Raw genomic sequence first — 12,324 nt, forward strand, 5'->3', positions numbered from 1 at the left:
TAACACAAAAATAAAAAAAAAAAAAAAAAAAAATCGTACTTTCAATAAATGTCAATTGATTTTTGAACGGAAGGAATCATTTTGACGTTACAAACTATTAAATACTGTAAAATATTGCGCCTGTATTATCTGTTTGTTTATAATTTGTACGTAGAAATATCTATGTGTTACAAGTTTATCATTCATTGTAAGCGACATTGATTGATAAATAAAATCAGGACAAAATTTTCAAAAACGGTCATTTTCAATATTTGAACATTTGAACAAAACTCACCAGATACCCTGAGGAACCATTTTGATTTATTTCAGACTAATTAATCTATTTATATAAAAATGAATGTTTATGTATATCTGTATGTCCTTTATAGAACAGTAAACTATACATTTGATCATGTCATGAGTTGGTACGACCAAAACAATAAAAAATAAAAAAGCGTAGCAACGCGCACAGGATACAGCTAGGTTATAACATATATACTGAACAAAATTTTTTTAAGTTTATCCCTATTTAACCGACTGCGAAAGCGGAGGAGGTTTTTAATTCGATTGTATTTTTCACATGTGTATCATCTCATAACTTTCTGTGAGTGGACCTATTTTGATAGTTCTTTTTGTAATCGAAAGCTGGTGCTTATCATGTGGTCCCATTTAAATTTTACTTGTGCTTTTTGAGTTTCGTTGTTCTAATAATGCGTATTTAGTTGATTATTTTTTCGACTACCCACGTAACTTATTGATGAAAATTGAAGTCGGTTTTTTTTTCGTGTGCGAGTAAAAACATAGTAAACATTTATAGTTTACATATTATAGTTTAGATAGTGGACTTGTTTTGAAAATTTTATCCCGAATCATTATTATAATTTCTCTATAATAAGCTGTTGCTCTATAGCCACACAAGCGTTTCAATACAACTGCTATAATGGATTATGAAGACTGAATTTGAGGCTGTATTAGTACGAAGTTTAAAAAAAATAATAATTATTAAGTAATTCACAGAATTCATTGATAACAGACAAAACTTTGTTGACGGTTAGTTGTAAGGCCTTGTTTATACATTTGTTTAAAAAAATAATATTCATTAATTTTTAAAAGATGCTGTTTCATATCCGCCTAAGGCACCACCCAATCTGCCTAAAGGCAGTAAATTTACCTTTTTTTTATACAACTAGGTCGGCAAACAAGCGTACGGCTCACTTGATGGTGAGCGATTACCGTAGCTTATAGACGCCTGCAACACCAGAAGCATCGCAAGCGCGTTGCCGACCCAATCCCCAACCCCGCCAGGAGCTCTGGTCATCTTACTCACACAGGAACATAGAAATACAGGAACACTGCTTGAAAGCAGTATTATTTAGCTGTGATCTTCTGTAAGGTCGAGGTACTACCTCAGTCGGGCTGCTCCATATTTTGAACAGGACATTTGACCTTATCAACTCCATTGTTATAATATTTATAATAACCGAATTAATCCAGCCTCTCTCGAGTTTTACGCTTATCGATACACAGCGTTTTACTTTTAATTATATAAATACAAATACAAACTTCGTACAAAACAAACCTTTACTTAAATTATTCAATTGAAACAGGCCGATTTACGTTCTCCTCCTGTATATCTTAAAAACTATACATCATAGTACTAATATCACCGTTAAAGCCATCACGCGTTACTCAGCAACTCACTGAAATAAAAAATTATTATACATTAAAACATTGTTTTACATAAAACTATCTCCTCTTTGGCTACGGCACAAAATAATATAGCCACTCCCTTTCTTCCCGTGGGTGTCGTAAGAGGCGACTAAGGGATAACACAGTTCCATTACCGCCTTGGAACTTATAAAGCCGACCGACGGCGGGATAAACATCCAACTGCTGGCTTTGAAATACACAGGCCGAAGACGGGCAGCACCGTCTTCGGTGCGACAAAGCCAGCCCTGCGGTCACCAACCCGCCTGCCCAGCGTGGTGACTATGGGCAAAACACACGAGTTCACGCCATATCTGGCGTGAACTTATGGAGGCCTATGTCCAGCAGTGGACTGTGATCGGCTGAAATGATGATGATGATGATGATTAAATAAAACAGTAAAAATCAAATAAATAAATACCTAAACATTTTTGAATATCGTATCAAAAATTGACCGCTCCAGCGGGGTTCGAACCCGCGTCTCCGACTGACCGTGTCGGCGCTCTAGCCAATTAAGCTATGGAACGATGTACCCGCTAGAGCGAAATTTTTGATATGATGATTTTTATTTTCAGTTTAAGCGAACCGTGGCGCCGTCTATAGTCCCCGCTGGAGCCGTCAATTTTTGATATGATATTCAAAAATGTTTAGAATTCCTAATGTGTGGGTAACACAAAAATAAAATCGTACATATTAAATAAATATCTTATAACATACACACACGGTCGTCTGTTCCTACGGTAAGTAACTTAATGTTGTGTTATAGGTAACTGATATAGGTGACTGATACAGCTACATTTTTTTTATAAACATACATATATAAATACATATATTTCACCTGTTTTGGGGCGGGAATCGAACCCACAACACCCGGAGCGGAAAGCAGGGTCACTGCAACTGCGCCATTAACGGCCTAATCATTATGGTCCGGGAGCCGGGTACAAATTTTGTAAATTATTTCTTTATTTACCTTCAAGGTAAAGTAGGACTTAATTTTTACTTCAAGATTTTGAGAAAACTATAATCCGACAAATTTAAAGTGGGAGTAAATTAGTAAAAAAAATTCTTTTCCATGCGTGGGAGGCTGCCACTGCCCGCCCCATCCACGGAGTCGCAGCTGACGGTCGCGATATTCATAATATAAATCCCTAATGCATTTTAAGAACTTTCGATTGGGAGGAAATTAGGCATGAAAATCTGTCACTGGCTCCCGGACCATTAAGTCATTAACTAATTAATACAACGACTTCGATTTGATTAAATTTTTGTTATTTCAATATAAATTCGGATAGAATAAGCAAAGCAAATAAAAAAGTAAGTAGACACAAGAAAAATAAACGGCCCCCACTAGGATTCACTCCTGTGTCTGGGGTCCGGAGACACACATCATTCATAATCATTGGCCTTAGTCCGTCTATTGCAGACGATTTAGACAGTGTCAGACAGACACTGTGTCGCCTAGGACACACTTCAGGAAAACGCAGAGTTGCCTAAGCTCTGCGCCACCCTCTCAACCTCACTGGCTAGGCCCACAGGAACGACGAGTCGATACGTGTAGAGCCAGTTCGGCTGCAGGAGTCTTTCGCATTTTAGAGCTATGCCACAAATGCTTGACGGAGACCCCATTCCGGGTTTCAAATGAAGTTTTCCTTCTCCAGGACCCTGATGATTTTGAGCCAGGCTTATCCCTCGGTCGCCTTTTACGACTCCCACGGGAAGAAAGGAGGTGGTGCTATTCTACTAGGCCGACACCACACGGCATGGAGACACACAATACACAAGTAAAAACGCCCAGACCACGACAAACATCTGTATGGGCAATACAAATGTATGGCATGTGCGGGGATCGAACCGTATCCGTTCACAAATGCCGTACAGTAAATGATAGAACTCACTTCGTCAGTTCCCTCGTCGTCAGCGGACCAGTCAGCGCTGATCTCGATCTAGACCTGTTCAGTTGTGCTCTTCGTTCAGCTGAAAATAACATTATACCTTTAAAATATTATCTAGAATAACAAGATCACATATATAGATATATATATATATATATATATATATATATATATATATATATATATATATATATATATTCCTGCGACATTTAATAACATTAGATTATAAGAATTAATGAATCTGATATTTGATTAAATTAAATCAAAATTAAATTAATTAATTCACATAATAATGGACTGAAAAAATAAAAACTAATAAATTGAAATAAATAAATGAATTTTAACAACCACTCTGGTGAAGTGGGTTCGAGCAGTCGCCTAAAACACCGACGGTTGGCGCGGGTTCGATTCCCGCTTGGGGTGGATTTGTATTTGTAGAAATATTTCATCCCGGTCCTTGTGGGTCTCCCCACCGTGCCTCGGAGAACACGTAAAGCCGGTCCCGGTTGTTATTATAAATATCTGATAACGATCGTTACTGATAGTAATCTATCCGTAGTGAAGCAGCGTGGTTAAGCTCTGATCCTTCTCCTGCATGGAGAAAGATCCCAACATTGGGGTTGTTACAGGCTGAATGCAATGCAAAAAATGAATTTTATCAACTCATAATTAAAAACAATAAAAATAAATAAGCAGATCAAATATATGCTACAGACAACATAAAATCAACCTATTTTAAGTAAATACAACATCAAAAGCGAACATCTATAATTAAATTAATACATTCCAATCCTAATTGTTGGTTTAGTCAGGGAGCTATAGTTAAAAACTCACGGGTTGCTGTGAGTAATTTCTGTTTTATGAACTGCTAATAATATTGCTCACAAAGGAAAAAACCGACTTCAATTACGTCGACAGGTAAAACAACGTAGGTGGATAAAACAGCGTGGGTGCAATTCTCACACGGCAGAAGTGAAACTTCCGAAACGTTGTAGAAAAGTAGGCATTTGCGATTCGTTCTATCCTCTCTACTACTTGTCGACGTAAATTCAAGTCGGTTTCTTTTGTTTGACAACAAACACATATCGACATGACCTCTGCACGTCGCCGAAATATCAGAGGTTTCAAAATGACAATATCGATAAGTGCCTTATAAGTAACTGTCCATAAATACCGTGTAAGCTTAAAAACTTTTATGAGAAATTTTTATCGTTGTGGACCGATCCATAAACTACGTCACACAAATTTCACGATTTTTGGACCCCTCCCTCGTCCTTGTCACAGATATATGAGACACCCCTACCCAGAGTGACGTCACATATTTTGCGATTTCGCCATTATTTTTACTTCCATTTAACTAACAATTACACATATCATATTTTGAAATGTGATGTCAAATTATTATGGGTCCCGCGACCCCACGTCACACAATGTTACACTTCGTCAACCCCCCCCCCCCCCCCCCCCACTCGACCTTAACGTGTCACGTATATTATGGATGGCCCCTTGTTAGTACCACTGAAAGCTGTAAATAATAATAAATTGAACTTGTCTATAAGTCTCTAGTTTTGGTGACGATGTTCGCCTGGCCCGCGTTCGTCCGTAACGCAACGGTGTGACCGCTGGATAATCAAATTTTATAACGCTTAGAAACTATATTTTTTATACATACAAATACTAAATCGTTTATAGTGTTTTGTAATGGCTTTTATGATTTTTATCGTCGCTTCTGCGAGAGTGATTTAATATAGCCTATTTTGCTTCTTGACATTATAGGTTTGTAATTATTCTTTAGAGTTGTTTAAATCAGTCCGTTTGTTGTTTCATAGTGATTTCTGGGTGCTGTTTCACTTCTTTGTGACTTGATGTAATATAGCCTATGTTAAGTCCAGACATTGTGGATTTATTCATGATACACATTAAATAATCATTAAATTTAGTTCAGAAATTTCATAACTAAAATATTTATTTCATATTGTAAATTCGTTAGAAGAAGACTATAAATAAAACATTTGAGTATTTAACTTCATAATAATTTTTTTCTAAATATATTCGTGTATTTCATTTATTTAAAGTTTTAAGGTAATAGTATAATTATCATATTTATTTTCAGATAATTTCAAATTAAAAATAAAGAAACACAATATAAAATCATAAGTATATATAAGATTCGTGCATAACGAAAATAATTTAACATTTCTATAAAACAATAATATGCTTCTACTATTAAATAGAGATTTTTGACAACCAATAAAACTTACCTATTATTCTTTGACAGTTCGCAGGAAAGTGGACATAAGGTGCCAATCAAACCACTAATTGCAAATTCATGCGACGTTTCATTAGTGGTTTGATTGGCACCTTATGTCCACTTTCCTGCGAACCGTCAAAGAATACTTATAACAAATGGACACAACGATAAATAATGATAACTTACCTATTATCTTTTCTGAGATATCCAGAATCCATATATAGTTTAGCCTAGCGGAAAACTATGGGCGAACACTTGAAAAACAAACTCACAGGCTAAACTCAATATGGATTCCGATATCGATGACGGAACAAATGATATTTATTTAAATAGTAATTTACTTAGTGGGGGATATAAATGTTATTGTATCACTTATTTCTACATATCTTAAAAATGATATGTAGTATATGCGGTTTATTTTAATGTCTGCTATGCCATAATATGGTAAAGCGTTTTGTTTATCCGTGTCTCATACCTGCTATACGGTGCAATATCGCTTGCACCAGGCCCTTTTCGTCTTCACTATCCTCTAGTGGGTGTGCGTGCAAAATTAACCCTTATGACTATGTGTAACTTATTTATATAAATAAAAGTGTGTGTGCAATTCACACATGGCAGAAGTGAAACTTCTCAAATGTAGATTACGAGAGGTGTTTTACCGAGAATATAAAATACTATGTAACAGAAGTGAAACTTCTCAAATGTAGATTACGAGAGGTGTTTCACCGAGAATATAAAATACTATGTAACGTATTCTATCTCATTATCTCCTACACATTTATGTATTTGTTTCTCTATCGTGACGCATTTTCGTTTCATCGAGACTCAAATAACAACTAAAGAAGTTTCACTTCAAAACATCACTAACATCTCTAATAGTGTTTTGTGCATTACAGGCTCGCTTTAACCTAACTTTTAAGTCTTTTGAAATTAAGTAAATAATTTCTCAGTGAAATTGGACATCATTTGAGTTCGACGCATATTTAAGTATCGTGAATATCGACACGTATATTGAGCGATCGGAAACAGAAATTATATTAATTTTGAACAAAAATTAAAATAAATGAAGAAGTATTAACTATTCAATACTCATAAAAAGTAACTCTGTATTCGTAAAATTTGAAATTGAAAGTCAGCGCTCAATATCTGCGCTTAAACCAACACTAACCGCGTTTTCAATAACATATCTATTTCAGGTTTTGCCAACACGCAATAGATTTATGACACTATTTGTATGGAGCTTACGTCAAGATTCTCTATCTCTCTCTAGTACCCAAATTTAGAGGTAGACAGAGTATTGAACTGACGAGTGATATTTCATATATTCTAAAAAATTCTATATATTTATATTAAAAAGTATACGTGACTTACCCCCCGCTACTCTCGGGTTGGCCTTCTTCCTCGGACGTTCACGACTAAACGCAGATCCGCTTTGCAGAGCTTCCATCAAACTGTAATGTAAAATTATTAATATTAATTATAGTAGTACATAAACCATATTAAACACATACTCCTGTGCCTGTCCAGGAGCTCTCTTCCTCGCAGACACACACAACGCTAGTTGGGAGCAGTGTTATTTACCTGTTATCTAATATAAGGTTGAGGCACTTCCCTGATCTGATACTTCCTGCCGTGTCCTGTCATATTGTATCTACCTCTCGGCCAGCAAGTGGCTCTCTATACACTATGCCATGTCCACTGACTAACACCTTCCGGCCCGCCATCATTCTCCTGCCACTCTCAGTCCCCGGCGTAACCGTCACTAGCCTGCCTACCGGCCACCTGCCTCACAGCCCACTATCCCCCACACACCCCACTCCCCGCCCCCCGCCCCCCGTCCCCCGCCTCACCTGTCCATGACGCCGTCCTGCACGCGCTCCATGTCCACGAACTGCTTGTACCGGTGCTGGCGGTCCCTCCTCAAGCAACTCACCGACCACTACCCCCCCCCCCGCCTCAACTGTCCATGACGCCGTCCTGCGCGCGCTCCATGTCCACGAACTGCTTGTACCGGTGCTGGCGGTCCCTCCTCAAGCAACTCACCGACCACTACCCCCCCCGCCTCACCTGTCCATGACGCCGTCCTGCGCGCGCTCCATGTCCACGAACTGCTTGTACCGGTGCTGGCGGTCCCTCCTCAAGCGACTCACCGCCCACTCCCCCCACTCCCCCCCCGCCTCACCTGTCCATGACGCCGTCCTGCGCGCGCTCCATGTCCACGAACTGCTTGTACCGGTGCTGGCGGTCCCTCCTCAAGCGACTCACCGCCCACTCCCCCCCCCCCCGCCTCACCTGTCCATGACGCCGTCCTGCGCGCGCTCCATGTCCACGAACTGCTTGTACCGGTGCTGGCGGTCCCTCCTCAAGCGACTCACCGCCCACTCCCCCCACTCCCCCCCGCCTCACCTGTCCATGACGCCGTCCTGCGCGCGCTCCATGTCCACGAACTGCTTGTACCGGTGCTGGCGGTCCCTCCTCAAGCGACTCACCGCCCACTCCCCCCACCCCCCCCCCGCCTCACCTGTCCATGACGCCGTCCTGCGCGCGCTCCATGTCCACGAACTGCTTGTACCGGTGCTGGCGGTCCCTCCTCAAGCGACTCACCGCCCACTCCCCCCACTCCCCCCCCGCCTCACCTGTCCATGACGCCGTCCTGCGCGCGCTCCATGTCCACGAACTGCTTGTACCGGTGCTGGCGGTCCCTCCTCAAGCGACTCACCGCCCACTCCCCCCACTCCCCCCCCGCCTCACCTGTCCATGACGCCGTCCTGCGCGCGCTCCATGTCCACGAACTGCTTGTACCGGTGCTGGCGGTCCCTCCTCAAGCGACTCACCGCCCACTCCCCCCACTCCCCCCCCGCCTCACCTGTCCATGACGCCGTCCTGCGCGCGCTCCATGTCCACGAACTGCTTGTACCGGTGCTGGCGGTCCCTCCTCAAGCGACTCACCGCCCACTCCCCCCACTCCCCCCCCGCCTCACCTGTCCATGACGCCGTCCTGCGCGCGCTCCATGTCCACGAACTGCTTGTACCGGTGCTGGCGGTCCCTCCTCAAGCGACTCACCGCCCACTCCCCCCACTCCCCCCCCGCCTCACCTGTCCATGACGCCGTCCTGCGCGCGCTCCATGTCCACGAACTGCTTGTACCGGTGCTGGCGGTCCCTCCTCAAGCGACTCACCGCCCACTCCCCCCCCCCGCCTCACCTGTCCATGACGCCGTCCTGCGCGCGCTCCATGTCCACGAACTGCTTGTACCGGTGCTGGCGGTCCCTCCTCAAGCGACTCACCGCCCACTCCCCCCCCGCCTCACCTGTCCATGACGCCGTCCTGCGCGCGCTCCATGTCCACGAACTGCTTGTACCGGTGCTGGCGGTCCCTCCTCAAGCGACTCACCGCCCACTCCCCCCACTCCCCCCCCGCCTCACCTGTCCATGACGCCGTCCTGCGCGCGCTCCATGTCCACGAACTGCTTGTACCGGTGCTGGCGGTCCCTCCTCAAGCGACTCACCGCCCACTCCCCCCCCCCCCCCCCCCGCCTCACCTGTCCATGACGCCGTCCTGCGCGCGCTCCATGTCCACGAACTGCTTGTACCGGTGCTGGCGGTCCCTCCTCAAGCGACTCACCGCCCACTCCCCCCACTCTCCCCCCGCCTCACCTGTCCATGACGCCGTCCTGCGCGCGCTCCATGTCCACGAACTGCTTGTACCGGTGCTGGCGGTCCCTCCTCAAGCGACTCACCGCCCACTCCCCCCCCCCCCCCCCCCGCCTCACCTGTCCATGACGCCGTCCTGCGCGCGCTCCATGTCCACGAACTGCTTGTACCGGTGCTGGCGGTCCCTCCTCAAGCGACTCACCGCCCACTACCCCCACTCCCCCCCCGCCTCACCTGTCCATGACGCCGTCCTGCGCGCGCTCCATGTCCACGAACTGCTTGTACCGGTGCTGGCGGTCCCTCCTCAAGCGACTCACCGCCCACTCCCCCCACTCCCCCCCCGCCTCACCTGTCCATGACGCCGTCCTGCGCGCGCTCCATGTCCACGAACTGCTTGTACCGGTGCTGGCGGTCCCTCCGCTCCCTCTCCGCGGCGGCGCGCGCCTCCCGGGCTCTCCTGGCCCTCTCCTCGCTCTCCCGCGCCACCACGTTCTCCTGGTACGCCGTCTGCGGATGCGAGAAATATTAACCAGGTCAACAATATACACTTGGTATTCAAACTATATCCTTGTGGGCTTCCCCACCGTGTCTCGGAGAGCACGTTAAGCAGTAGTTATCATCGACACATGATAGCGACCGTTACACATTGCAGTACATATATCCGTCAACTAGCAATGAGGCAAGGCAGTTAAAGTCCGACCCTTCTACAGGCTGAATCAATAAGTCAACAATATATATACTCACAGCAAAAGAGTCCTTGAAGGTCTTGATGTCTGAGAAAAACTCTTCAAGCGTATACTTGTTCGGATCGAACACGTAGTACTCAGACAGCTCTTTGTACATAACCTCCATATTGCGGAACATGGAGTGCAATAGGTCACACTGTTCTCTGGCTTCCTTGGCGAAGTCCTGATAGACTCTGTTAAGGAATTCTTTAAGCATGCTAACAATGTGCTTACTATTTTTTTTTATACAACTCCCTTGGCTAACAAGCGTACAGTCCACCATTAGAAATATTACAAGCATTGTCAAACCTACCCCCATTTCCCCCAATTCCAAATATTGTGAGTTTCAAAATAACAGTCAAGGTAATTCCCGTGTAAGTAAAAATGAAAACTAAACAATTCAAATTTGAAGAAAAAATGTTGGATTAAAAGACGTAGCTCAAGTTTTAATCACTATATATTTAAATAATAGAAAAATTAACAGTAATACGCCGGTCGCTAGATGTAACAGATTATAGAGAGAGACAAGTATTTATTAAAGCGCACAGACTGCACAAATAGGCGCGAAATTCAAATAAAGAACATTATGTTCAACAAAAAATGTACATAGTGTGTAAAAATATAAAAAGCGTGTGTGTGTGTGTGTGTCAGTTTTGGTGCGCGAGTGGAGTTTACTGCTTAAGATTACCATGATATATAAAAACATCTTCATTCTCTTTCTCTCTTATTATAATGAATAACATTACGAACCAAGAGATTATACAAAATCACGGAGGTGGTCATGTCACAACAGCTAGTATGACATGAGAAACCGAATGGCTAGTATAGCCAGCCAAAAGCCACCTAGCGTAAAAAAGTATGCAATTAGTATTTACCCTGGGGCTAGAAGGGCCCGGGACGACAGCCTGCGAGGGGCGGCGCAAGCCAAGCGCACGTACTATAATCGATTTTCAACCCAATAAAACATTCCAGATATTTTACTCGCTTATTTTATGGAATGGACAGACTGAAAAAGTTAGCCAAAAAATTTTAAAAACAGTAACATCATGGCTTATTTATTACTCAATTTTTTTCCCAAAATGTCAAATCCCTATATTAATAATAATGAATGGCAAAAGTAGTGTATGTAATGCTACTTTTGCCTTTTCCCCCTAACTTATGGGGTGGCAAAGTTTATTGGCCCGGGGCGCTGAATTTTAAAATACGCTTTCATAGTAAAGGATACGCTCATGGTCTCATGGAAGAGATCGTCTGGAGTCTGCGGGACTCTGCTGTTGTTGAGGTCAGTCTCTAGGGCTCGGATGTCGTTGTCCATCTTCTTCAGAGCCTTCTGGAGATTCTCCATTGAGACCCGAGCTGCCCTGGAATCATTTATATCAATAATATATTTATTCAAGAATCAGATTTAATTATTACAAGTAACAATATATATAGTCATGGGATACTCATCCCAACTTACCTGTCCGGTAGTTGTGGTATGGTATACGGGTATGCGACCCCGGCTTCCCTAGCTATTACTGCCCTATCCCTTGCACTCCTGGGTGGTAATATCCTACATTTCCTATTTTCCCACTCTAACTTACCAATCTTCCTTGTTCACACCACCTATCCCTTCCCTTTCCCTATTCCTACCCTCCCCGCCAATCCAACGTCTGCCGCGCGGATGGATGCATGGCTAGGGGCAAGCCTAGTCGTAAGCGTGCCATATTGCCCTGGGACCGGGCGACCCAGAATAAGGCCAGCCTTACCCTGACATGCGGGGCTCTGCCAGGGTGGACAAACTTTTCCCTAGCTACTCGTGGGAACGCAATGGATAACCGAAAAAATTTTATTCATAAAAATGGCGGCGGTGTGGTTCGCCACCCATCACGTCTCGTTTCTCGCGGGGGCGAAAAGCGGCCCATGGAGAGCCGCTTTGCTACGTTGAATGTAAGAGGAGGAATGGATGGTAAGGTAGATGAAGTATGTCAGATGATGGATGAAAGATTCATAGATATTTTGTGCGTGAATGAAACCAAGAGGAAAGGGTGTGACACCACGGTACATGGACCCTACACGGCATACTGGTCGGGAGTCCCCCAAACCAGCCGAGCCTGTCAGGGAGTTGGTGTGATCCT

The 12,324-nt window shown here is 43.9% G+C and overlaps 1 protein-coding gene across 1 annotated transcript in view; it reads right to left on the reverse strand.

Moving 5' to 3' along the window:
- Nucleotides 1-1,507: 1,507 nt before the first annotated feature.
- LOC123668135 (protein diaphanous) overlaps nucleotides 1,508-12,324 on the reverse strand; it is a 65,651-nt gene continuing 54,834 nt past the window's right edge. The window contains exons 21-26 of the mRNA XM_045601927.1: nucleotides 11,433-11,568; nucleotides 10,227-10,391; nucleotides 9,832-9,989; nucleotides 7,201-7,280; nucleotides 3,582-3,660; nucleotides 1,508-1,679 (exon numbers count right to left, since the gene is read on the reverse strand). Coding sequence (XP_045457883.1) covers nucleotides 1,658-1,679; nucleotides 3,582-3,660; nucleotides 7,201-7,280; nucleotides 9,832-9,989; nucleotides 10,227-10,391; nucleotides 11,433-11,568 — 640 coding nt within the window. The 3' untranslated portion in view covers nucleotides 1,508-1,657. The remainder of the gene's footprint in view (nucleotides 1,680-3,581; nucleotides 3,661-7,200; nucleotides 7,281-9,831; nucleotides 9,990-10,226; nucleotides 10,392-11,432; nucleotides 11,569-12,324) is intronic.

The sequence above is a fragment of the Melitaea cinxia genome, chromosome 30 (genome assembly GCF_905220565.1).
Source record: "Melitaea cinxia chromosome 30, ilMelCinx1.1, whole genome shotgun sequence".
Lineage (NCBI taxonomy): Eukaryota > Metazoa > Arthropoda > Insecta > Lepidoptera > Nymphalidae > Melitaea > Melitaea cinxia.